The sequence below is a fragment of the Wyeomyia smithii genome, chromosome 1 (assembly GCF_029784165.1).
Source record: "Wyeomyia smithii strain HCP4-BCI-WySm-NY-G18 chromosome 1, ASM2978416v1, whole genome shotgun sequence".
In the NCBI taxonomy this organism is placed as follows: Eukaryota; Metazoa; Arthropoda; class Insecta; order Diptera; family Culicidae; genus Wyeomyia; species Wyeomyia smithii.
This window is the reverse complement of record NC_073694.1, coordinates 151,527,285-151,552,285: the sequence shown is the minus strand read 5'-3', so window position 1 is coordinate 151,552,285 and position 25,001 is coordinate 151,527,285. Positions and strand designations below refer to the sequence as shown.

At 39.8% G+C, this 25,001-nt stretch overlaps 6 protein-coding genes across 11 annotated transcripts in view; 2 read left to right on the top strand and 4 right to left on the bottom strand.

Annotated features, from left to right (window-relative positions):
* Window positions 1-67: 67 nt before the first annotated feature.
* LOC129730035 (uncharacterized) lies at window positions 68-979 on the top strand. Its single transcript, XM_055689054.1, has 2 exons — window positions 68-368; window positions 426-979. The coding sequence occupies exons 1-2, from the start codon at window positions 225-227 to the stop codon at window positions 870-872; spliced, it is 591 nt and encodes a 196-aa protein (XP_055545029.1). The 5' UTR covers window positions 68-224; the 3' UTR covers window positions 873-979.
* A 526-nt stretch (window positions 980-1,505) lies between these two features.
* Window positions 1,506-2,340, bottom strand: LOC129730096 (mitochondrial intermembrane space import and assembly protein 40-B). The gene is made up of 3 exons (XM_055689181.1): window positions 2,206-2,340; window positions 1,923-2,145; window positions 1,506-1,861 (listed from the first exon to the last, which is right to left on the bottom strand). The coding sequence occupies exons 2-3, from the start codon at window positions 2,138-2,140 to the stop codon at window positions 1,606-1,608; spliced, it is 474 nt and encodes a 157-aa protein (XP_055545156.1). The 5' UTR covers window positions 2,141-2,145; window positions 2,206-2,340; the 3' UTR covers window positions 1,506-1,605.
* On the bottom strand, window positions 2,013-2,684 carry LOC129730160 (uncharacterized). Of its 2 annotated transcripts, XM_055689387.1 has the most exons (3): window positions 2,499-2,684; window positions 2,206-2,434; window positions 2,013-2,153 (listed from the first exon to the last, which is right to left on the bottom strand). In XM_055689387.1, the coding sequence occupies exons 1-3, from the start codon at window positions 2,528-2,530 to the stop codon at window positions 2,115-2,117; spliced, it is 300 nt and encodes a 99-aa protein (XP_055545362.1). In that variant the 5' UTR covers window positions 2,531-2,684; the 3' UTR covers window positions 2,013-2,114. The 2 variants fall into 2 exon arrangements, with proteins under 2 accessions (XP_055545362.1, XP_055545284.1); XM_055689309.1 differs by having other exon boundaries at window positions 2,146-2,434.
* A 1,390-nt stretch (window positions 2,685-4,074) lies between these two features.
* LOC129729962 (coiled-coil domain-containing protein 124) lies at window positions 4,075-5,024 on the top strand. The gene is made up of 2 exons (XM_055688927.1): window positions 4,075-4,402; window positions 4,464-5,024. The coding sequence occupies exons 1-2, from the start codon at window positions 4,247-4,249 to the stop codon at window positions 4,935-4,937; spliced, it is 630 nt and encodes a 209-aa protein (XP_055544902.1). The 5' UTR covers window positions 4,075-4,246; the 3' UTR covers window positions 4,938-5,024.
* On the bottom strand, window positions 5,011-6,427 carry LOC129729614 (uncharacterized). The gene is made up of 4 exons (XM_055688370.1): window positions 6,274-6,427; window positions 6,022-6,206; window positions 5,593-5,969; window positions 5,011-5,533 (listed from the first exon to the last, which is right to left on the bottom strand). Exons 2-4 carry the CDS (start codon window positions 6,119-6,121, stop codon window positions 5,144-5,146), a joined length of 867 nt encoding a protein of 288 aa, XP_055544345.1. The 5' UTR covers window positions 6,122-6,206; window positions 6,274-6,427; the 3' UTR covers window positions 5,011-5,143.
* Window positions 6,428-12,134: 5,707 nt separating this feature from the next.
* Window positions 12,135-25,001, bottom strand: part of LOC129728470 (cadherin-99C) — a 382,935-nt gene continuing 370,068 nt past the window's right edge. For 2 of the 5 annotated variants that reach the window (XM_055686940.1, XM_055686988.1), the window contains 6 exons: window positions 14,415-17,701; window positions 14,055-14,351; window positions 13,746-13,993; window positions 13,430-13,676; window positions 13,142-13,363; window positions 12,135-13,063 (listed from right to left, as the gene is read on the bottom strand). In XM_055686940.1, the coding sequence (XP_055542915.1) occupies window positions 12,910-13,063; window positions 13,142-13,363; window positions 13,430-13,676; window positions 13,746-13,993; window positions 14,055-14,351; window positions 14,415-17,701 (4,455 nt within the window). In that variant the 3' untranslated portion in view covers window positions 12,135-12,909. Of the gene's footprint in view, window positions 13,064-13,141; window positions 13,364-13,429; window positions 13,703-13,745; window positions 13,994-14,054; window positions 14,352-14,414; window positions 17,702-25,001 lie in introns of those variants that run through there. The other 3 variants (XM_055687031.1, XM_055687089.1, XM_055687137.1) reach the window with 3 other exon arrangements.

The following is a 25,001-nucleotide window of genomic DNA, read 5'->3' as shown; positions in this document are numbered from 1 at the left end:
CACACAAGTTTTTATGCATGTGGTTCTAATTTATTATATCGGCACTTCCAGTTGAAACTGTAAAAAAACTGGCAGCTCTGCTCAAAGTGTAAATTTTGTATTTATGTTTTTTTTCTAAAACTTATTCCTGTTTAGAAAGTTAGTGTAACATTGGCTCAAAAATTCAAATGAAAAACTAATAACAATATTTCTAAACGTTGCGGAATATTGCTCTTTTCAATCTCATGGAAGAGAAGCTCAGTAGTTATCGGAGCAAGAAACGTCGTCAGGCAGTGTTAAACAATTTTAAAGACCTCTTGTTCAACATGGTCTCTTTTCAGCAGGTCAAAGTAAACGAAAAAGCAACCCACGTCATTGTGGAAACGGAAGTACGTACAGAACAAGTATATTTTTTTCCCTGACATTAACTTCTAACCCATTTTCAGGCAGACGAAACCCCGTCAATTCCGGCAAAGTGCATTACCCCTGTGCACAAAGGAAAATTAAATGTTAAATCTTCCAGTGCGGTTCTTTCTAATTCCGACAATGAATCAATCATGTCAATTTCCAGCTCAGTAGTCGATAGCGAAAGTGATGTGTTGCAGTGTCCAACTGAACAAACCGTTCGGAAACCAACCCGATCTTATCTGACCTATATTACTTATACGGTATATTTTCTTTTCTGGGTCACCCTATACGCTATTGCGATTGAACTTCGTTTCGGTGTGGTTTTTCTGATGTTGTCAGCGTTAGTGGCCATCTATCTGAACACACGAACAGAGAAAACACCCGGTGAAATTAGTGCGTACAGCGTATTCAACAAGAATTGCGAGGCCATTGATGGAACCCTGAAAGCGGAGCAATTCGAGCGAGAGATTGGAATCAGGCATTAAGCCGAGCCGTGCCTGTTGTAAGCTAAGAATTTACGTACACGGTACTGAAAAATCCCTATATATTATTAGATGATAACTATTTACATAAAGTCTTTCCTTTTTAAAAACATTTTTATCTTGACTCCGAATTGCACAGGTTTAATATTTTCAATGAACAGAACTAACAGAAGTAAAGTTGATTTTCTTTGAATTGACTGATCTAAAGCAAAAACCTTACGAAAGCGGTTACGTGAAAGCTAACGTTATACAAAGTCAAGGGTTTAACAATACAGTGAAATTTCAATTTTATCACGGTCAAAAAGACATCCTCCCGTGAATCGAACGAAGCTGTGGATTTGGTGAAATGATAAATTTTAGTAAGTATTTTTCTTTAGATTTCACTGCTATGCAACAAAAAGTACTAAACTCTATTATTTCCTCGAATCCGAAAGTTTGCTAGATTTACCGGAAAGTGTTTTTTGACCGTGATAAAATCGAAATTCCACTGTACAATCAAACTATTTTTTAACTGGAAATGACTACCCTTAAAAGCTGCTTACTTGTACCTAGAATGTTGTATCGACAACTGAATAACCTATTAGTGAAAACAATTATCGTAATCAGCCGTGTTATGAAATTTAAATATCACTGAAATACCGACGGAACTCCTAAATCGAAGTTTCCTAACTATATATTTGATAGGGCGAATAAAAAACGATATTACAGTTTACTACCATCTTCATATATTACAACTCTAGTTTGCTTTTTGCACTACTGTGGTAGACTGCTCTTCCTTTGTAGAAGTCTCCCTGCTATGTGTTACCTCAGATGGATCAGATTTGAGAGTTTGTACATCTGAATCTTCGCCTAACATTGCTCCTACATCCAAACCATCTTCTGCATCATCGTCGTCATGTGCGGCTTGCTTGTATACTCCCGGATGATTGGCCATACAATCTTGCATCGTTTTGAAAGCATCATAACAGTCAGAACCTTTTGGTTGTGCTTCACTTTTGGTCAAAAGCATAAAATTAGTTTTTTGCGCAAGTACTGAGATATTACGATTCTCACCTATAATGAAAACAGGAAAACGCTTCGCGAAATTCCACTCCACAAGGTCCAGTTGCCATACCACCAAGACATGGGCAGTTCCAGTTTATATCTCCATTCTCAAGAATTAAACCTGGTGCCGGTTCGGATTCCGGCAGTTCAACCGTGCTGGGTATAGCGTGATCCTCTTTGGTGGCAAATATAACTTTATCTTTACCATAGCTCTTGCAGATTGACATTGTGCCTAAAATTCTAAATGAGTCTCAACCAATGCGAGCAAAAGCGGACCAGCTTTATGAACTACAAAGCTACACGGAATATCCTGAAATTGACCAATCAACGCAATTGCAGACCGCAACTTTACGTAGATGTTTGATGGAACTCGTACAATGGCTCGCGCTTGTTTTGTATCGAACTTTAGTAAGTCCACCGTGGTCTGGCCACCAATTTCGCCGAAGATCCGAACAAGGGCTTGCTCTAGACAGCTTTTAAAATAAACTGGTAACAGTTGATCCGGTTCTGCAGCTAGTTTGCTGAGGACAGAGAGCATGTTTCATAATCAAAACCAGTTCTTCGAAGTAATCTGAGTACACTTACAGCGAAATGTCTAGATAGTAGAATTCATTCATAATCCATTTACTATTAAACTGTATGTATATTTTCAAACACTTTAATAATATTGACAATTGTGTTTTTGGAATATTCTAGTTACACATTTGCTAACAAAATTGCGAAAGACTTCAACGTGAACCGGGTGCAGCAACTGACATTTGAATTTGTTTTATTTTGGTTGCTTCCCAAGAGATGTAAGCCGATATTACGGATATTTCACACATTAGAGTTGCCAGAATATTTAAAAAATCTTAGTAACCGATTGGGAACACGCTCGTTAAAAGTTATGGTAATGTGTAAAAAGCACCCCTTTGGCATCACGCCATGTTTCAAGGGCTAACATCTCAACATATGTAAAAATGAGATAGCATATCACCGCTTCTTTTCATACATCTTTATCTTACTGCTGACAGCGGGCACAAATTATTTTGAGCCCAGGACATGAGTTCACTGTCATTCACTGTTACTCGGTATAGGGATGCCAAAGGCTCGGTTAAAATAGCAATACTCAGACGGAGAGATATGCGAAGAGAGTTTTGTGAGTCAAACGAACATGTCGAAATTCGGGCCAAACGAACAAGAGAGATAACACATTGAAAGGTATTGCAATAAAGTTCGATAAAAAATATATTTATTTTTACATTTTTTTCATGTTTTGTTGCTAAAACATGAATTAAGAATGCTCCTAAGCTGCTTCATCACATTGATTTTCAACTGGTGGTTCACAAACCCTTTGTATGGTCTACACAATAATGATGAAAGTATATAAAATTAAACATAAACATAAAATTTAACACCTTCACGGTTTTTGTGATGCACTTTTTTATTCCCCAGGACTTCCACCGTCACCATCAGTTATACGCGAGCCTTTGGCATCCCTATACCGAGTAACCGTGAATGACAATGAACTCATGTCCTGGGCTCAAATTAATTTGTGCCCGCTGTCAGCAGTAAGATGAGGATGTATGAAAAGTAGCGGTGATTTGCTATCTCGTTTTTACATATGTTGAGATGTTAGCCCTTGAAACATGGCGTGATGCCAAAGGGGTGGTTATACGAGCCGAATAAAAAAGTTAGTGAACATTGCGCTTTGAGAAGAGATCTGGCACCTCTGATATGTGAAACCTAGTTGCCAAATCAGCGGTTTTTTCATCGCTTATCTCTCCCTCTGAGGATCTCTAGGTTAAAACTGTTATGCACCCGTACGATAAGTAACCCAAAAAGTAAAATATCAAGTTTTTTTTCCATCACAGAAAGAGAAAAACTGAACTATATTTTACTTTGAGATCGTTTAGATAGAACGTCACCTAAGTGTTATATTTTTCCATTTGAAAACATGATAGTTTCAAAGTATCGATTCTGTGTGATCTAAAACTGAGTAATTTTGGATTCAATGAACTGATAATTTAGTAAACAAAAACCACAAAAACTGATCATTTCATAACTGAATGAATTTTATTAAACACAAAAACTTAATTTGTTTTCAATCATTTTTGAATTCAATTTGATAAGCGTGTAGGCAAAATGTTGACGTTTATGCTCCCCTGCTGTTTTTGACAGCCATAAGGTTGGCTACAGTTCAAAACTAGGTGTGCTCTGGAAATAAAAAATTTCGCAAAAAGATTGTTACTGATGACAACAATTTGATTTAAGCACAGCTGTAATCAGTATAGACAAGGTTGTTTTCTCATTACATTTATGCCCGAGCACTAGTAAATCCCATTGCAACCAGCATGCCGAAGAAAATGGGAATCAACACAAAAGCTGTAGAAGCTCGGGAGCGCAAAGCGGAGGCTAAAAAGGTGGAAAAGGAAAAAGCAGCCAAAGCGGCAGAAGATGCCCTCTGGGCTGACGATGATAAACAGCTGGCAAAGAAAAAAAAGCAGAAGGTGCATTTTGATTCCTTAGCATTCAATATTTCTACTGCTGATGGTATTCAAACGTTTACAGGAAGATGAGGACCGCAAACGTGCCGAGCAAGCTCGCAAGAAAGCGGAAGCAAAGGCTCTTCTAGAAAAAGAACTGAGCTCAATTCAAACCGCTCCGAAAGTATCGATTCAGAAAATAACCCGCTCCCAGATCGAAGCCGAGGTAGAGAAGCGCAATCGGGCAGTCGAAGCTATCAACAATCCCCCTAAGGCAGTCGTTCCGAAAGTTATACCACTGGAAGAAAATTTGAACCGAGTCATGGCTGACACGGAAGTAGCTCAAACCATTGATCAGGCATTGGCTGTACTGAGCGTAGAAGATGGAGAAGATCGGCACCCAGAAAAACGGATGAAAGCTGCCTATAAAGCGTACGAAGATGAACAGTTACCTATAATGAAGCAGGAGTATCCTTCTCTGAAACTGTCTCAGTTGAAACAGATGATCTTCAAAAATTGGCAGAAATCACCGCAAAACCCATTGAATCAAAATAATTAGCTATCAAATTGCAATTGTAATCAACACGAAAGATTTGATTGTATACGTAACATAAATTATCAAAAGTCGATAATTGACTACATTGTGGGTGCCTTTATGTATTTTTATTTATGGAGCGCGTTGAAATGTTTGACATTTTTTTGCGCAACTCAGGCAAGTAGTAACAGCTAAACATACATTTTGACGACACATCACAAGTTACAAGATCACTGCAGTTCCTTAGCTCTGATTGCAGCTTTTTCGACTGCGTTCATAAGCGTAGCCCTCAAAGCTCCCTTTTCTAGTTCGTGTACACCATAAATGGTAGCTCCACCAGGAGAGCACACTTCGTCCTTCAAGACCGCCGGATGCTTACCGGTTTCTAGTACCGTCATAGCAGCGCCCATCACGGTTTGAGCAGCCATCTTCATGGCCATTTCTCTCGGAATACCTTGCTTGACACCACCGTCGGCTAAGGCTTCTATTATCTCGTAAACATAGGCCGGACCGCAACCGGTTAAACCAGTTATACCATTCATTTGCTCTTCTTTCACCTCAAAAGCAAGCCCCAGTTGATTGAGCATAAACTGAATATCGGTGTAGCGTTCGTGAATAATCTTAAAAAAAGTACCAATAACATATTAAACCAGTATTAATTATCAGTCGCTATTCTCACCTTGTCAAAATTTGGTTCGAAATTGGCGCAATAAATCGTACATCCCTGACCAACCTGCATCGGTGTATTGGGCATTGAGCGGACAGTCGAAATTTTCAAGCAGGAGAATTCACTAGTTAGTCTCTCTAAGGTAACTCCCGCAAGAATGGAAACCATCACTTTTTCCCGACAGTCCGGTATCTTGGTCTCGCTTGACTCTATCGATCGACGACACAGCGGAAGGATGTGAGGTTTTACGCAAAGAAATATTACATCTGCTTGCTGCAAAACGGCAACGTTGTCAGTGGTGAATCTGTCCACTCTCAGAGGATTCCAGCGTTTTCGGAGGTTTTCTAGAGACGTGGCGGAAACAATCAGCTGATTGGGTTGGACGACTCCTGCGAAAAGTATAGAATTATTTAGATTTCTTCCAATTGACGCCAATCAAACCTTTCGAGAGTAAACCAGCAGCAATGGCATAGGCCATGTTTCCCCCACCAATGAAACCCACGTTCAACCTGGACAGATCACGCGAGCCGGTTGCACTCATGCTGGGGTTTCGTTTGTTTTTTATCGAACAATAATAATACTGCACGAGACTGATAAATGCTTATCAACGGAGATATTATCTTGAGCTGACAACAAAAAATAATGCTTATCTATAACAAATAACAACCACCTCGTATGCAAATGCAAACTCACTTGTCTGTTGTGTAATCAAAACAAACCGAAGATGACTGATCGGAGCAGAATGAGGGAAAGCTTCACTAACGCGGAATATGCATTCAAAACACAAAGCTTTCGACTTCTAACAATCATATCCGGAGTGATTCGCGATTAGGGCGCAACTAACAAAATGTAAACAAATGGTTTTATTACACTATTGGTTTCGAAAAGACTTATGAAATTCATGGCAAGAATCCTTTCTTTTGTATAAATCGATACAATTATTTGAATCAAGCTTTTTGTAAAGAACGATAAAGCTGTTTAGCCAAAACAAAAGATACTTTGGAACTAGGCGTTTTACATTGTTTTGAAGGTTTTGAAGCACCAGGCTTATTTGCGAAATATTTCGTAAACAGGCGACAGTAAAGGGCGAATCAACTTTTGTTTTCAAAATAAAGGCGCATTTTAAGGGGCGCAACTGAAGAAAAAAATAAAAACAATAAGGCAATCCACGAGACAGTTGCGATCAGCTGATTTCAGTCTGTTTTCAACTTATGACAGCTTTATGTATGTTCGATCGGTCTCAACTTGGATGCAATCCGGATCCAGAAGCGTGAAAAACAAATGTTATCCGATCGGTAGCTCTAGTATCGCGAGTGCCAATCCTAAATACAACAATATAAAATCACTTTTGATATTATTGCCGACATTAAAAGATTTCGGTTTTGGCCGTGTTTTGTTTTTACAGCTTGAAAAACACCAACAATAACAAACGTACAAGCAAGAAAACGTCACCCGTGGATTGCCTTATTGTCAGAATGCTTTAAGGCGAAATAGAGGTGGGCGAATCTCGTTGTCAGAATGCTTTAAGGCTCATTAGAAAAAGGTTAGGAGAAAAGCGCAGATTTAAGCCATCAATTCACAAATTTAATGTAGTATTATTAGGAAACTATAAGCCAGGTTTATTTTACGTCGATTTTTGGTATTGATGTTAATGTTAGTCACTTCCTCTGAAATTACGATTTGAAAATGTACTTGCAAATTTTCAAACTGATATTCCCCAATGTTTATCTTTTGCCAGTTGCGCCCTTATCGTAAATAACTCCGGATATAATGAAAGCTCTAAGGGTGATATACCTGAGTTTGACAGCTACTGGTAACTTTGTTTACCTTCGGGTGATGCAGTTTTGTTCTCAATTATAGCGGATCATTTCAATTGTGACCAAAACGACCTTTAAATGTTGTGCGTGGGGTGCCAGTACACTAAGAACAATTATAATTTCAGCAGCATTTCCGCTACGCACATAATTGCTCTGTCAGAAAGAAGCAAAAAGTCAAAACGTAAACCAAGTTACCACTAGCTGTCAGAAAAGTGAGGTTAAAAAGATTCGATGAGATAGTCTACAGACTATCTCACCGAATCTCTTTAACCTCACTTTTCTGACAGTTAGTGGTAACTTTGTTTACGTTTTGGACTTTGTGCTTTTTTCTGATGGAGCAATCGTGCGCGTAGTGGAAATGCTGCTCAATTTATAATTGTTCTTAGTGTACTGGCACCTCACGTACATCACTTAAAGGACATTTTTGTCATTTGCTATAATTGAGAACCAAACTGCATCACCCGGGGGTAAACAAAGTTACCAGTAGCTGCCAAACTCAAGTGCGTGACGTCACCGTGAGATGGTCTATAGAGATGCGCAATATTTTGTTTTTATTCGAATTGCATTGGGCTGTTTAGCTATTCACGGATTACTGTTTTTTTTTTATAAATCAGCTAAAAAAAGGATAATTTTCTGAGCAAAACGTGATTTTTTGGAATTTCATTTCATTGTTATTCGATTTTTAAATGAAAAATATAAATCACTCTTAATCGCTACAATGAAAGTTGGTACACGCTCATAAATAAAAACTCATGAACTGAGCAACTCTGACTCAGTTTAGAACGATGTGCGTGGACGTCAAAAAATGAGTAGAAGTCCTTTTTGATTTTGAGTAACTTTGACTCACTTTTTGGGTTCCCTTCGTATAACTTCTTTCTGAGTAACGTCGCATATGACGACGTCCATTTTGAAAGGTGATTATGATGTGCTTTAGTTTGTAACATATGTTTTTTAATTGTGTGCGCCTCAGAAGGCATCTACCTGTTTACTTTTATTACAAGGTAATTATTGCTGAACATGTGGTGTCGTTTATTGGCCGTGGCGGATTTCTATCCAGTAATGAAACTGAACTGTACCCAAAAAAATGAGTAATGTCGTACTCAAATTTTGAGTAATAATCACTCATTTTAAAGACGCCTAGTGTTACTCAGTTTTGAGTATTTGTGGAGTTACTCAATTTAAGAGTTGTTCCACTTTTTACGAAACTGCGTCAAATGTTACTCATTTTAGAGTTATTATTTACGAGCGTGATATATGGACGAGCTGTCATTGTAGCGATTTCGAGCAGTTTCAATTCGTGATTTTAAAATTGAAGGACAACGATAGAAAATTAGGCGGGGGCCTAGCGTGGTTGGTAACATCTCCGCCAACCACGCTCGACGCCTGGGTTCGTATCCCAACGCCGACATAGGTGTCAATGGTTGTGGGGTGGCGTGATCCACTCACAACCAACCCAACTAGTCTAGATTCAATCCTAGCCGACACCGGGAGATTTTCTGAGACGAAAAATCTCTGGGATCACGCCTTCCACCGCATGAGGAAGGAAAGTCGTTGGCGCCGGTCCGTTAATCAACGGGTCGTTAGTTAGGGTTCTGGGTGGAGTCGCCTCCCGGGCGTCGGTGATTGGCACAACAACAGTGGCGGAACTAGACCGACGGAAAATAAGCGGGAATGAAAAAAAAACGATAGAAAATTTCTCTGATATAACTAAACAACCCAATTCGTTTATATTCTGTCAATAGCGGCCTATATGACTAGTAAATTTCGTTTCGCAGGAACTGTGAACTGCAGCCTGATGAAATACCTGTGTGTTCCACAATCAGGTTTTCACGACAGATTTCGCTAGCGAAAATTTACGCATTTTCACTTGTCAAATTTTTCACTTCGCTTGGAACTGTAAACTATGCTTAAATTGGGAAAACGCCGTTAACCAAAAAGCACCGACGCGAATTGATTTTGCGTAAGCAGCTGGAAAATCTAAAACGCTCTCATCAGGATATCGGAAAACTACTCGGAATCTTGCAGTAAACGGTGAGTCGTGTGATTAAACGTTACTACGAAATTCTGAGCACCGAATGGAGAGAAATGCTGTCAGAATGGATATTTCATTAGTGATTGTGGGAGATGAGACGATGTAACCGAATAACAAATAAAATCAACATACAAAAACGGTGTATATATATCATTGTTACCGAAAGAATTTCTAAGAGTGGAGCTAAATACTTGTAACATATGCACACACGGTATCTGTAGCTTATGTACCGCGAGCAAATCACATTGAAAGCGGAGGGATTCAACGTAATAAATAACCGTGTGTGCATATGTTATATATATTCAGCTCCACTCTTATAAATTCTTTCGGTAACAATGATATATATACACCGTTTTTGTATGTTGATTTTATTTGTTATTCGGTTACATCGTCTCATCTCCCACAGTGATCAGGATCACAAGCGTGTTGTGAAAACGTTTACACAGAATTCGAATGCTTCGGTCATGGATGTGGCCATATACAGTAACTGTTCGCTAACTGGGTGCTGTTTAACTGGGCTGCTTTTCAACTGGGCGTTCGTTAACTGGGCTATAGCCCAGTTAAAAAGCAGATGAACGTCAAAAATCAGCGTTTGGCATGTTGCTGTCAAAACGAGATAGGGGCACATGAATAGTAAATTGAGATTGATTTTTTCAGTTCAATGGATTTTTGTTGTCATCACACATGCGATCTACCAGGTATTCATCTATTCGTTTCCAGGTCAACTAACGGTTAGTGCAAATAAAGGTTAGTGCAAATAAAGCACACATAAGGCTAACAATTTATTTTTTCTCATTATCTGTTCATCAATCAGGATTTTTAGTGTATTTGTTCAAAACATTTTCCAATTTTCGCTGAGAGTTTTGCCTAGCGACATTACATCGAAATCCCCCTCGATAATTGACGACATTTGAAATGCCACCCCAGTTAGCGAGCGACATTCGTTAACTGGGCTAGGCCCTCAGCCCAGTTAGCGAACGAACAGTGTAGCTGAATATGTCTAAGTCTTTCGTCCAGAGAGCCCTCGACCGGGAGGGCCTGCAAACGTACAAAGGCTCCAAATCGTGACGAACTGTAAAATACGATGGGAAAGTCACGGGCCCATAAACTGTACACCCAGATACTGACGAAGCCTCATTGTCTATAAATAGTCACCCAGCCCTAAAAATATATGTTGTTGAAGACTGTATCTGTCAGCCCAATGGCATCGCACCATGTTTTAAGGGCGAACATCTCTACGTATGTGTAAACGAGAAAGCATATCACCGCCACTTTCTATACACCTTTATCTGACAGCTAACAGTGGGCACAAATGAGTTTGAGCCCAGGACTGTTACTCGGTATAGGGATGCCAATGGCTCGGTGCCTGTAGACGTTTGAAAAAAGAATACATTGTAAAGGTCAAAAACAAAAAACGGCAAAGAACCGCATTAAAAATAGCCAACCCTGAAGACCACAGACCACTAACATTTTTAAACAGGTATCAGTTCAATGGACAGGCGAATATATCGCTCGAATGCTGCTATATCCTGTTCTGCGAAAAGGGAGAGACTGACGAAGAGGGAAATGCTGAAAGGGCGGGAAGAAGGTGAAAGCAGAACGTCAGCGGCCAGAGGAGCGTTGTGGCCTGTTCCGGTAATTACTTGTAGAATTTTTGAAAGTTTAGTTGAGAAGAGGATTAAAATAACAGTGCGGAGTTTAAAGGGAAGTCAAGCCCCTCGATTACTGGCTGTGAAGCCAGATTAACATTGTACGGTGGTCGACCTGAAACAGACTAGCAGGCGGTCGGACGTCATCCGAATAGAACCGGACGTCGGTTGAACCAAAGAAGCCGAAAGATTCACGCAATTCCTGGCGGAAGTGCTGGTGACCGGCGAGCTACGCTATCGTCGCGTCACACGTTTTCGACGGAGGGAAACGGACGTTTTGGAGGAGAAGGAGTGTCTACAGATGCGTCTGCTTCCTCTGTTGGAGCCATACGAGGAACCAACGATCTTCTGGCCGGATTTAGCTACGTGACACTATTCAAATTATGTCCTGGAGTGATACGAAGCTAACGGGGTCACTTCCGTACCCAAGGACATGAACCCCTCAGACGCACCGGAACTAAATCCTATCGAAGAATACTGGGCTATTATGAAGCAGCCACTGTGAAAGCATCCCAGGTCAAATCTGAGGAGGACATGAAGAAAAAGTGGGGTTCCGAACAGAAAAGCTGTGGTCAGATGAGAACAAAAAACCTAATGAGAGGAGTTAAGCGTAAGGTGCGAGCGTACGGTTATATAATAGAAGTTGAATGAAATAAATATGCCAAAAGCTAATGGGTATATTTAATTGAAAGTTTGTAATGGATCGGTCAACTAGGTAATTCTCTACTACGTTTTTCCGTGATACAGTCGATACGTTGTTTTTAAACGCGTATTGCTGTCGAGGGAATGCATCATGAGCCCGGATTTTTAGGAGTAATGTTCGGAATTAATTTCTGTTCGGATTTTCGAACTGTTCCGAAAATATATCAGAATTACTACCAACATTTGGAAACCAGACTTCCGGAGCGCACCACCCCCACCCCAACTACGCCGCTACGCTGCTGTAAAAACCCTAATATTGTCGATACATTGAACGTGACCAAACTTCCGATCCACCAAATATTTTGTAAATTGAATGGAGAAAACATCTGCAAGCAGGTTAGTAAAAACAAGGTATTTTATATGAATAATCTCGTCTAAATAAAATTTATTTCACATTATGTACGACTTTTTTTACAACGCTTAGAATCATTCTTACATAAAAAACTACTTATCGCTCTTTTCTCCTAATTCGGACGCGACATATTCACACAACAAGTGAATAATTTTCGATTTTTTCTAATCCATAGTTTCAGTTCCTGGAGTAGATGCATTGTGGCTTCCAGTCCAGTTTGTTTTCAATTCCCCAGTGATTTGTAAGTTTTACCCTTCTAATGTTACCTAATCGTTTTCGTCACTATTACGCTTAGCTATTGAATGACTGTATATGTACAATGAAAAGGTCGATTGTCTCCTTTTACTACTCTAAACGATTTCAAAATCCTATTGCTTTATACAAAAGAACAAACTAAAAAAATTTAATATAAATAAGACACAATCATTTGTACGAGTCGCTTTACAGAAAGGTAGCTTCCCTATGGACGGTAAGAAATGCCATTGTTTATAGAGCGGAATCGAAAGAAAGGATAAAATATTGACGTGGGTAATATTGCAGCTAGCTACGGGTATCTTAAAAACTAATTAAAGAAAAAGAAAACATAAAAACAACGTTTAGAGGAAAACTAAATTAACTTACAACTACGGCAGTTGACCTATACTTGCTCCAAAATGGCTTTTTAAAGTTTCGTTTTACATGCATACACACTTCTCAATTATTATTCATTCTCTCCCAAACAATTCTTATTGGTTAACACAGCGATTTTCGATTCGTTTGTAACCACATAAACCACCTCTACAGCTCGGTTGTCGTTTCAGCATCCGATCGATCCAGATCGTTGAGGTACGAGAAGGGCAGCTGACTGTAGTCCCGCTTGCCGAACGTGACGTTCTCATTGGTGGGACTAGCGTGGTTAAGCTGTGGTTGGGACTGTAGGTCGCCATTTTGACTGCAAAGCAATAAGCGATGTTAGATAAAAACTCTGTTGCTGGATACTGGATGTTGCTGAGAATGGCGCAATAATTACCGAATGTGGAACAGAGGATTGCTAATTGGCACATCGGTGTAACGGTTGTTTCGTCCCAAGGTATTTGCAACGATTTCCTGCCCATGGTGGTGGTTGTGTTGATGGTTCATGTTGTTGATGTTGTTGCTGGTAGCGTTGTTGTTCCGGTGATTGCGACCTAATGTGTTGAAGGTGTTGTTCTGGGCCATCGATAGATTGTTTCGATTTAGGGTGTCCCCGTAGCTACAAAATGTTTGAAATTTTTCGATGAGTTGAAGGTAATGATGTTTTGTGCGTTAAAACACATACCCGTTAATGTAATTGTTTCGTTCTGACTTGATCCTTCCAAGAGTTAATGTTCCTGGTAATGTTCCGTTGCTGACCGATCCCAACGGGTTTAGGTAATTGTTCCGGTTCATCTCCAACGTTCGGTTTAAGGTATTTTGTCGGTTGTTGATGTTAAGATTGTTATTATTCTTTGTATTGTTATTGTTGTTGCGTTGCAGTGTTCCAACGACTGCCGTCGTGGCATCGGAATTCGTAGGACTGTGTTGACCTAAAGGGAAAACAGGACAATAACGTCTGAAGAGTGAAAGAGTTGTGTTTACTTTTGGAGGTTACGTACCGTTTTCCTTGTGCGTAATGTAGCTAACATTATCTAAACTAAAGGCATGATTTTTAGCGCTGAAGTCAAGCTGAAGATCATCTCCCTCATCTAGTGGAACTGCCATTGCAAGAACTTGTGTTTCATATTCTTTCAGACTAGTTTGGTTCTCTGTGGTTGGTGCTTGGGAGTTAATTATTACCGGATCATAGCGAACAGGACTAGCAGGGGCTGTGTACTGGCGCATTCTTTGTTTGAAATTTTTATATCTACGGAAAGGTTCACATGATCTACGTGTTTCAAATCATAGCGTACACTGTCTATACTTACTTGGACCAGGAGATACAAATATATACAATTCCAACCGACCCTAGTATAAGGATTACCACAGCCACAGCAATCAGAGCATAAGGAAAGACGTCATCATTAACTAGAACGGCAGCTTTCACCTTCTGGATTTGCAGCTTTGGTTCGACGGGTCCAAATATTCCCTGAGCCGTGGCTCGAGCAATACTAGATGCTTCAAAATTGATTTGAGACAGCGTCATGGGAGCTAGAATAGCACTTAAAACAGTTGTAGAATTTCTTGCCAGAATTTTCTCAGACTTGGGATCAACAGCATAGAACCTAGAACAAAAATAATAAATTATCAATGACACTCGAAAAAGACGAAAAAGGAATTTAAAGTACCAAACGTCAGTAGCTCCGGGCAGCTCTTCAATAGTTCCGTTTTCATTTAAAATTTTCCGGGTGCTGAACCGCTCGATACCCGTGATAAGCCCAGCGGATTTTTCATGCAACAGGTCTTCCAGAGCCCGAGCATGTCGGCGCATGTCCTTGGGCGCAGAGTCCGAAAACACCAACGTCATGCGATTGATGTCTGCAATCGTGTTGACCACGACTCGGGCTTTTGCTTTGTGTACCACTCCGGCTTGTGGATTGCCATTGTTGTCTCGTGCTTCCACGATGAATACCAACGGAGACTGCTTCAATCCGTGTAAACTTTTTTGAGTCTTCAACATTCCGTTGTCCTCGTTGATAGTAAAGTAGGAACTTGGCGAATCGTCGTCTGGAATTTCGTTTATTTTTTCATCGTAGATGTGATATTTGATTTGACCGTAAACGCCTGCGTCCTTATCTACTGCTTTGACCGTTATCAACGGTGTATCGATGTCAGCCTCGGAATTGATGACGGCATAATAGCTATCGTTTCGCACACCTTGCTGGAAGCTAGTGGGAAACTGGAACTTAGGAACATTATCATTGTCGTCCTGCACTATCACTTTCACTTGAGCAAAGTTTTTATGTTGGTTCACAAAATATTTATTTGAAACCAAGCGCACTTCGAGGTTATGCGTTACAGCTGTTTCGTAGTCTAAAGGTCCATTCAAAACCAACCCACAGGCGTGATCTTCAACGGTGATTCGGAAAAGATTAACATCATTTCCTTTTATAATTTCACACTTGAAACCTCCATTATTTTTGGTCGCTTTTTTCGAGTTAATAATCTGAATCAACTTGATTGTTGCGTTAATTCCTGTAGACTCCGGTACGCTCGTAGTGTAGCTATCATCGCTGAACGCTAGCCCCTGAACTTCCAGATTGACGATACCAGCAGCATCGACTCTCGATTCCGCCGAGTCTCCATTCGGATTTGCGGGAATATGACTGACGTAAATCGGTAATGTAGCAACCGAGCTCAGTTGCGGTTCACCCATATCGTAGGCCCGTACGTCGACCAGATACTCCACGTCGTCCTCCTTGTTCAACTCATCTCGGATGCGTACGATACCCGAATCTGGATCAACCTGGAAGTATTTAAGGGCTTTCCCTCGGCCCACCATTTCAAAGCGTACGACATTACCGGGAGAGGATCCATCGCCATCGACTGCCGGCATGGATCCAACAATAGTTCCTATTGGCAGATCATCGTTAATGTTGATTGGCTCCGGAATCGCTACGAACACCGGTGGAATGTCATTACGGTCCTCCACTTCAACCATTATTTTAATATAATCTCCCGGATTGGTGCCATTGTTTTCCAGCGTACCAATTATCAGCTCGTGAATTTTATCCTTCTCGTAATCTAAGCCTCTGATCGTTTTTACTAAACCGGTCTTCGCATCGATTTTAAACAAATCTCCGGGTCCTCTCTTAATGGTATAGGTTATTTCTGGTTTGGTGTCAGGGTCGAAAGCTCGCACTGTAGTAACCACCATATCCGGTACATTTTCGGGAATTTTCACCTCAATCAATGACTCCATGAACCTTGGAACCTCATCTGGAATATCACGTACCTTCACCGTAACGCTAGCGGTTCCTAGTCTAGGCTCGGGAGCTCCATCCTGTGCAGTTACTACAAACTTGTATTCCTTCTTCGTTTCATAATCCAAGGCCGATTTCGTCTTAATCTCTCCCGTTCGAGAATTGATTTTAAATGGAATATCCGATGGAATAGTATAAGTAATCTCAGCATTCATACCCTCATCGGCATCGGTAGCATGCACGACTCCAATGAGCATATTGTCTTTACCCTCGTCCACGTGAAACACATACGGAAGCATGCTTTCATCAAACTCCGGGTTCTTATCGTTTATATCAGTTACTTTTATGTTCACTGTTGCGCTGCTCGCTAAGCCGCCATTATCTTCAGCCCGAATTATCAACTGATACCGGGTCAGATCTTCCCTGTCCAGCTTCCTTATCACACTGATAACACCACTTTCTTTTCCAATGGCAAACTGTCGCAAATCATTACCCGTTGTTATCGCGTATTTCACCGGGTCATTCTCAGGATCTTCTGCTTTTACCACTATAACTGTCGAATTGATTTCGGCTCCTTCGCTCACCTGTACATCATACACTGGCTTCAAGAATCGCGGTGGTTTTGTGTTGGGTCCCGGTGTTATCGACACCTCTACAATGGCTTGTGATGTCAGTGCACCGATATCGGAAGCCTGCACCGTTATACTGTACTGTTCACCGGCATTCAGTCTTGCTCTCGTTTCTATCTCTCCGGTTTTGGGATCAATGGCAAACTTGTTGGCCCCGTTGTTCGATACATGGAACAGCGAGTAAGTGATGACGGCATTTTCTCCGGCATCGTAGTCCGTTGCAGTAACCTTCGACACTAATCGTCTTCCGTCGCCGGCTGTTAGACTAACTGGAGCAACCATGGCCAGCTTTGGAGCATTATCGTTTACATCGATGAGGTGAACCGTCAAACTCATTGGTGCACTAGCCGCATTCCCGTTGGCCTCTCGTGCGACCACCTGGAATCGGTATTTCCCTTGGCTTGGCGGATCTCTGTCCAGTCCTTCCTCGTTGACGTGAAGAATTCCTTTTTTGGAAACCACGAACGATGGTGTCGTTACTTCGTATATATACTCGACAGGTTCGTCTTCGGATCCGAGGTCGGCGTCGGTTGTTGTCAGTTTGATTGGGTTACCTTTTGCGTCGGTTACTACCGTTCCGATGGGCGAGTTTTCATCCACAAATCCTTCAGTTGATGTTACACTAATCACCGGTGAATACGCATCTACCGGCTTTACGTGTATCGTCAATTTTGCCGTCGTGAAACGTTTCATCTCCGAAACCTCTTCCGCCTTTACGATGATGTCGAATTTCTTCGCCGTAACCGACGAATCTACCAGTTTCGTTTGCTTCAGTACCCCAGTCTGGGGGTCGATTTCGAAGTAGTCCCCGTAATTGCCGGGAATTCCACTAAGGAACGAGTACCGAATAGGTGAACTGATGCTGTCCAGATCGACGGCCTGGATCCTTTCGGGACTTACGGTTAGAACACCCTGGAGGCTTCCGGCTGGCACGGACGCGCTGTACTCCGGGTTGAGACAGGCTCCGTCCAGCAGAACGCATCCTCGGTAAATGAACGACGGATCCTGGTCGTCCGAGTCGGCAATGTCGATAGTGAGTGTGGTTGTCGCTGACAGTCGCTCCGATGCGTTGCGCGCGCGGTCCTGTTGAGGAGGAGAAAGTTAAATACTTATGAGATTTGCCAGAGAAAATAAACTATTACAAATTAATTTAACAGAAGAATATCGGATTAAAGAAATATTTTAAGTAATGACCTGAAATACAGAATTAGATACAATACACTGAATTCTTTTTTTACGTGATTTTATTATACACGATATTTTTTACACGTGGCGGATAATTTTATCAGAACGACGTGATCTTTTTTACATGATTGGTAAAAACTACGCGTCCTTTTTTACGCGATTCTTTTTTTGCGCGGACGTATCAACTGTGTAAAGAAAGAATTCAGTGTAGTGACATTGAGACACAATTATGGCTTTTACGCTGTAATACTTCATTATCGCACCACCACGGACTAGATATTTGCACTACGGCAAGTATTCCAGAAATGCCGCGAGTACAACGTAACCACGCACCACCTATTCATCGACTCCAAAGCAGCGTATGACACAATCGAACGAGATCAGCTATGGCAAATTACAAGGGTTCCCGGACAAACTTATGCGATTGGTCAGAGCGACGATGTACAGAGTGATGTGTACAGCTCTCGAGTTCTTTCGAATCTCGAAGAGGGTCGCGGCAGGGTGATAGGCTTTCATGTCTGCTGTTCAACATTGCCACGGGGGGTATTGTTGGAAGTGCGGGGATAGACACGAGGGGTACGATTTTCAGGAAATCCGGCCAGTTACTTGGCTTCGCCGACGACATTGACATTATGACACGCAACTTTGAGACGCTAACGGAAACAGGCACAGGCACAGGCCAATCGGGTCGGACTAGTCATAAAAACGTCAAAGACGAAATACATGAAGCTCGAGGGAAGACTCTGTTAGCCAACCATCACTGATTCTAGTTGACCGTGATGAATTCGTGGTGGTAGTTGACTCTGTGTATTTTGACCCACTGTTGATAAAAAGACGCAATATGGCTGGAAATCTCGCTTACTTTGGACTGCGAAAAACGCTGCGATCCAACCAAATTCGCCGCTCCACAAAGTTGACCATCTACAGAACACATATTAGACCGGTAGTCCTCCACGACCACAAAACATGGACCTTGCTCGTGGAGGAACAGCGTTACCTTGGGGTTTTCGAACGGAAGGTGCTGCGTACAATTTACGGTGGGGTCATGGAGACGACGAATGAACCGCGAGTTGCATCAGTTGCTAGAAGAGCCCTCTATAGTCCATACGGCTAGAATCGGAAGACTACGGTGGGCTGGGCATGTCGTAATGATGTTGGACGAAAGCCCAGGCAAAATGATTCTCGACAACGACCCATCAGGAACACGGCGTCGTGGCGCACAACGTGCACGGTGGATCGATCAAATGGAAGGAGACCTCCGCAGCCTACGCAGCATGCAAGACTAACGACGAGCACAGCCATGGAACGAGTACGATAGCGTCGGCTCTTAGATACAGCAAAGGCCACAGACCTTCGTCTCACTGGTAGGGTAAGTAAGGGACCAATTTGGAGTGTAGTGGTTTGCGGGAACAAGACATGTTTCTGTAACAGTTTGAAACCCCTCTCTCCTAGAAGGGTGGTTTCCTATACAAATGAAACACATTTTTTTGCATAACTTGAGAACTAATCAAGTGAATGAAACCTGTTTATGGGGACAATATACGTTTCTATGATGATATGACACCTCTCCCTACTCTGAAAGAGGGGGGAGGGGAGGATTTTTACAAATTTCTGTATAACTCAAAAATTTCCCAAAGTAATGAAACCAAATCTGGCCAGATTGTAGGTTTTTGGGAGCAAGAAATATTTCAATGGTGGTTCGACACCCCTTCCTCCTCTGGAAAAGATGGTTGCCATACAAATATAACATAGATTCTTGCATAACTCGAGATCTAATCAAGCAGATGATACTAAATTTGACAGTTGGAGGTTTTTGGGAGCAAGACATGTTTTTATGGTGATTCGACACTTCTCCTATAAGGGGGGATGGGGCTAGACAAATTCATACATAACTCAGGAGTTAATCAAGCAAATGAACCAAATTTGGAAAGTGAGGATTTTTGAGTACAAGAAACGTTTCAGTGATGGTTTGACATCTTTTTTAATTTAGGAGGGGAGGTGGTCACACACTATTGAAACACATATTTCAGCCTGTTTTCCCGGGAAACAGCCTAAAATTATCGGGATGATGCACTGAAGCCAATATTGACTGTGGACATCTTTTTTTAATTTTGGTTTCTGGAAAACAAGTATCCAAGAAGTATCCAATCAGGCCCAAAATGGATGAACTGAATACTTTCGGAGCCTGAATATAAACCCGGAGGTCAGAAACTGGCCTCACATGCCTTTTAAAATCCAAGATGACGATTTCTGGTTTCCGGGAAACAGCCTAAAATGACCGAACACCATTCAGTATCTGTATTTCCGGAATTAGAATGATGCGTAGAGACCAAGAAATGCCCCCACATCCCATTTTAAATTCTAGGAAAGCCTCTCCCTCTCCCTGGAAAACAGCACAATACAACTGAATACCATCAAATACGGGTATTTACTTAATCGGAGTGTGATGAACAGAAGTTTAATGTTGACTCCGGACACCATTTTTAATTCTAAGATGACGACTTCCGGTTTCTGGCAGTTCAAACAGTTCAAAATGGTCGAACAGCACCTAATATTGATATTTCCGCAACCAGAATGATTAGATGCTAGAAACTGACCCCACGGGCCACTTTGAAATCCAAAAATACGACTTCCAGTTTCTGGAAAACAGCCCAAAATGACCCAAAACCACCCACTATGGGTATTTTCGTAATCAGGATGGTGCACAGAAACCAAAAAATAACCCCAGATGTCATTTTCAATTCTTTCAGGGCCACCATAGTATTTTCAGAGAGTTATTGACACGAAACAGTAGCCAGTTATTAACCCTCTAGTGCCCAGTGCACAATGGTCCAGAAACCAAATTAAGGGGTAAATTTGGGTCTAGAGCTCTATAGCAACATTTTAAAGAAAAACTTTCTACTACAAAGTTGTTACATATGATAAAGCGCTTATTGAAAAATTCTCAAAAATTTGGGTGACCAACATTTTGGATGCAATCAAGTATCTAACTTTTTTATCATTGTAGATAGAAGAAAAATTTGTTCTACAGTATTATAGCTTCATTTATTTTGAGTAACTTTGTAAAAAAAAATTTTTTCTATCTTTGAAAACAACCGATTTATATTGAAAAAACACATTTTGCGCTCTAACTTTTTTGTTTCAAGTTTCATCTAAAAACTGTCTTTGAACGATTTTTAGAGCTTTTTAAGAGAAACAATTAGCAATGCTGACATCGTAAATATCTCAATTTTATTCAAAGTTAATAATATTTTCCATCAAAAAATATCCGTTTTTCATTTGTATGTCATTCTTTTTGGGGCAAACATAAAAAATATCTCTTGGTCTCATTTTGAAGGGCATACTTGACTCTATAAATAAAGAAATTTTTAAAAATATGTTATTTTTTAAATTTTAGTAAATTCAATTTAAAAACAAATTCAATAATTTTATACATTATGCATATAAAAGCACCCAGATTTATTTTTTGGTATTTTTTCTTATAACTGGAAGTAATTACCTTTAATTTGACCCAAAAAGATCGAAAACCGATCAACTGTTTCAAAAATTATGAATTTTTTGAAATAAAATACATCGAATATAGCCGTTTTTTATGGTCACCCTATTTCGGAGCTAGTCCCCTTAACAACCCAACGAAACAATACGGGTTTGATTATTTTCAACATAGCTGCATCCCTGCGATTTTGAGCACAATTGAAGCACTTTGCGTGACCAACTTCGAAATAGGGTGACCATAAAAAACGACTGTTCGATCACCTTTGAATCGTCACCTTCATGAGTGAATCTTCAAGCGACGATGATGCAATATAACTTTGACTTCGGCCCGATTGAGTACCTGCTTCGTTTCACACCGATCCTTCTCTCACAGTTAACACAAAAATCGTCTTTCTCTCGGTACGCTACGTTGCATTGCTTCCCTGCATGTTGTTGGTATTCGTCACTTCGGAATGAACTGTTCGAATTTTGGGTTCAAGACGGCAGCGACTCAAAAAATGTCAAGCACATTGCTCGGCGCTTGATGCTTCCAAATTCACTTTCAACTGCATGACGACGATAAACCGAAGCAAGGTGTTGTAGGTATTGTTGCGCCGAAGGCAAGCGAATTTCATACAATAGCAAAGTGAGGTAAGTATCTGGCTATAGGCATGACTCATGAGGACTATTATAAGGAAATTTAAATTGATACGAACATTGTTCTGATGAAACCTTAGTTTATGATACAAATTCGGATCCAGATTAGAACTGATTTTTAAAATACGTTACCTTGTTGCACATTCTATGAGTTTACTAAATTGTTGGATAACGCTTTGCAGATTGGAAGCAATTTCATTTCATTCAAATGCATTGCAATTAAAAGATACTTTATAAAAAAATATAAGACTCATATACCAATGTGTTTTTAATAGTTTAAACTATGAATAGCTTCTGCAAAGATACGTTGTCAAGTGTATTAGGAATTGTATTTTCAATATTTGTTTTTGTCAAGTACGGTGAATTTAGAAAATTTAGTTTTTGGCTAGAAAGGCCGATCATCAAACTTCTGAGAACAAAATAAAATGCTGTATCATTGATTATAGTTTTTTTATTTTTTCGATGATGTGAACAGGAAAATAAAAAATGAAATGAAAACAGGAAAAACTATGCTGATGCATATTTTTTTTTCGGTGTTATATCAGTTCACTGAAAAAAAAATACGAATAAATTATTTTGAATAGTGTAATTATGTATACAATCATAACGTACATTGCACATCGGCTTGTTCCTGATTCGTTTTCCAATCGTATAATGTTGGAATTATGTTTTCAAACACCGATCTGTTCAGCTTTATTAGTAAAATATTACTTAGCGTTTCCTCACTAAGTGTTGACCTTGCGTTTGAGAGGACCAAAGCCAGAGCACTAAAAGCGCGTTCTACAGTTACCTGGTTTGATGAAGTGGCCAGTACCACTTCGGCAACAGCGCTGAGTTCTGGATGTGTTCCTTTTCGTTCAGTCCAATGATTCCAGACATTGAAATCGAACGGTCTCCTTATTTCAACTTCTAAAGCCTTTAGTTGCTGCATGAAGTTACTCTCAGTAGACATTGCATCATTCATTGTTGAGCCACCGAAAAGTTCCGTGATAAACATATCGTTCTCGGTTTCCATTTTTTTGTATTTGGAAGTTTTCCGAGCATTTTGTTGGTGAATGTTTTAGCTCTCTAATCCTTCGCCATGTTTCGACGATATAATTCTAAAATACGTACTCATGTTTTAAATATGCGTTTTTTTCGTGTTCAAACTGAAGGTATCAGAGCAATTTCACAAAAAACGGGTAACCAATTTATTCGACCAATTTTTATTTGGTTGAATCTTTTCATAAACTCATTTTTGAGAAGCTATTGAAATATTCTAGGTTGGGAAGGTATTGATGATTATAAATATTTTTAAAGCCAAAACGGTTTGTTTGATCAGTGTGACTTTTTCGGCAAAGCTGAAGATAGTAATTTTGTCTTTCTGTAAAAGAATAAACACCCTGAAGAAATAAGTTTTTTTATTTTTAAAAAAAGTTAAAAGAAAAACTAAAAATAATTATCTAAAATATAAAATATAAAATTTTTTTAAATCTGAAACTATTAAAGATCACCCATTTTTGCCATGATCCATGTCCGCAATGTTTAATTTTTTGAATTTACTTTTTTGAATAATTTTTTTTTATTTTTCTCAAAACTTTTTTCAAAGAAAAGTTTGTTTCAGAGTATACTTTTTTGGATAGACATAATTATAATCTAAAACTTTGCTGACGACGTCACACCGATCAAACAAACCGTTTTGACTTTAAAAATATTTGTAATCATCAATACCTTTCCAACATAGCTTTTTTCAATAGCTCTCAAAAATGAGTTTGGTTCAATCCGATTTTTTTATGAATACTACAAAAGATTACATTAAACATTACGGCCTGGCTGATCATGAAAAAATCAAGGAGAACAAAATATAACAGATTAAAAAAAATAATTCTTTTTCACAAGTAATTTTTTCTGAAAAAAAAAATTAGAAAAAATTAAAACTTTCATTTCATGATTTGCACCCAAAAATGAAAATGAAAAAACTTTTTTCGAAGAAATGATGTTTTTAGAGTACACTAAGGTCGCTTTTACGCGGGTTTTTTTTTACGCGGATTCCGGATTTTACGCGGTTTTTTACGCGGATTCCGGAATTTACGCGGTTTTTTTTACGCGGCACGTATCCCCCGCGTAAAAAGTGACTTTAGTGTATATTTTTTTGGATAGACATAATTATCATCTACAACTTTGCTGACGACGTCACACTGAAGCTCTAAAAATACTTGTAATCATTAATGGCTCCCAACATAGCATTCTTCTATAGATTCATAAAAATGAGACATGTGTCAAAAAATTAAACCAACACCACATAATAGAACCTTTCGCCCATATAAACAACTCGTGAAAAACAATTCAAATACACAAAAAAATCAGCAACAGATTTATATCAATATTTCTTTTTAATTGTCGTTCACCGTATATTTTTCGATTTGCAAGTTTTTCAAAGTTTAACGAACGTTGAAGAGAAAATTTACATAATCATCAACTTCGACAATAATTTCAAAAATCTCCAATGTCATTAGGTCATGCTTTGAAATTAAATTGAATGAAATAACCTTCATTCAATCAATGATAACTTATTACGAAAAAAGCAAAAAAAAAACTCACCTGGATCTCCTCTTTTTCGTCAGAAGTGAAAAGTGTGGAACCAGCGAAATTCAACCTAGGGTCTAAATACAAAGCCGTTTTGAAAGCTTGCGATTCGCGTAAAGCGGCTAGGCGAGTTGTCAAAGTGGTTACGAGAGATTCAGAAAATGGATTTTTGTTCATGGCCTTGATTTTCTGAATCGCAACAATCCATTTTAAGTAAAAGTCACTTAAAGAGACATGCGGCGATTGCATCTCTTTAGTGGTTAAGAAAAGGGGTTTGAAGGCTTGCTCGTAATCAATGATGAATTTCCAGTTATTCGAGAGATCCAAATTAAAAAAAAAAATATATAATAATTGCTAAACCCGTGATAGTTGAATATTACCCATTTCTGGAAACTGTTCCGCAAGCTTTTCAAAGAATTGACGCTATTGCAAAAAACCGGACACCATTTCGTATATTCCACCCCATCGCGTTTGGCCCCAAAGTGGGGGATAGTGCCCTTTG

Bases quoted from the DNA above. Each gene is read 5' to 3' on its own strand.
- LOC129730160 (XM_055689309.1), bottom strand. From the start codon at position 2,530: ATGAATGAATTCTACTATCTAGACATTTCGCT. The intron at 2,435-2,498 runs GTAAGTGTACTC...CTCTGTCCTCAG, and splicing joins TACTATCTAGACATTTCGCT to CAAACTAGCTGCAGAACCGG.
- LOC129730035 (XM_055689054.1), top strand. From the start codon at position 225: ATGGAAGAGAAGCTCAGTAGTTATCGGAGCAAGAAACGTCGTCAGGCA. The intron at 369-425 runs GTACGTACAGAA...ACCCATTTTCAG, and splicing joins ACGTCATTGTGGAAACGGAA to GCAGACGAAACCCCGTCAAT.
- LOC129730096 (XM_055689181.1), bottom strand. From the start codon at position 2,140: ATGTCAATCTGCAAGAGCTATGGTAAAGATAAAGTTATATTTGCCACC. The intron at 1,862-1,922 runs GTGAGAATCGTA...TTTGACCAAAAG, and splicing joins TTTTCCTGTTTTCATTATAG to TGAAGCACAACCAAAAGGTT.
- LOC129729614 (XM_055688370.1), bottom strand. From the start codon at position 6,121: ATGAGTGCAACCGGCTCGCGTGATCTGTCCAGGTTGAACGTGGGTTTC. The intron at 5,970-6,021 runs GTTTGATTGGCG...TACTTTTCGCAG, and splicing joins TGCTGGTTTACTCTCGAAAG to GAGTCGTCCAACCCAATCAG. The intron at 5,534-5,592 runs GTGAGAATAGCG...ACTTTTTTTAAG, and splicing joins TCGAACCAAATTTTGACAAG to ATTATTCACGAACGCTACAC.
- LOC129729962 (XM_055688927.1), top strand. From the start codon at position 4,247: ATGCCGAAGAAAATGGGAATCAACACAAAAGCTGTAGAAGCTCGGGAG. The intron at 4,403-4,463 runs GTGCATTTTGAT...AAACGTTTACAG, and splicing joins CAAAGAAAAAAAAGCAGAAG to GAAGATGAGGACCGCAAACG.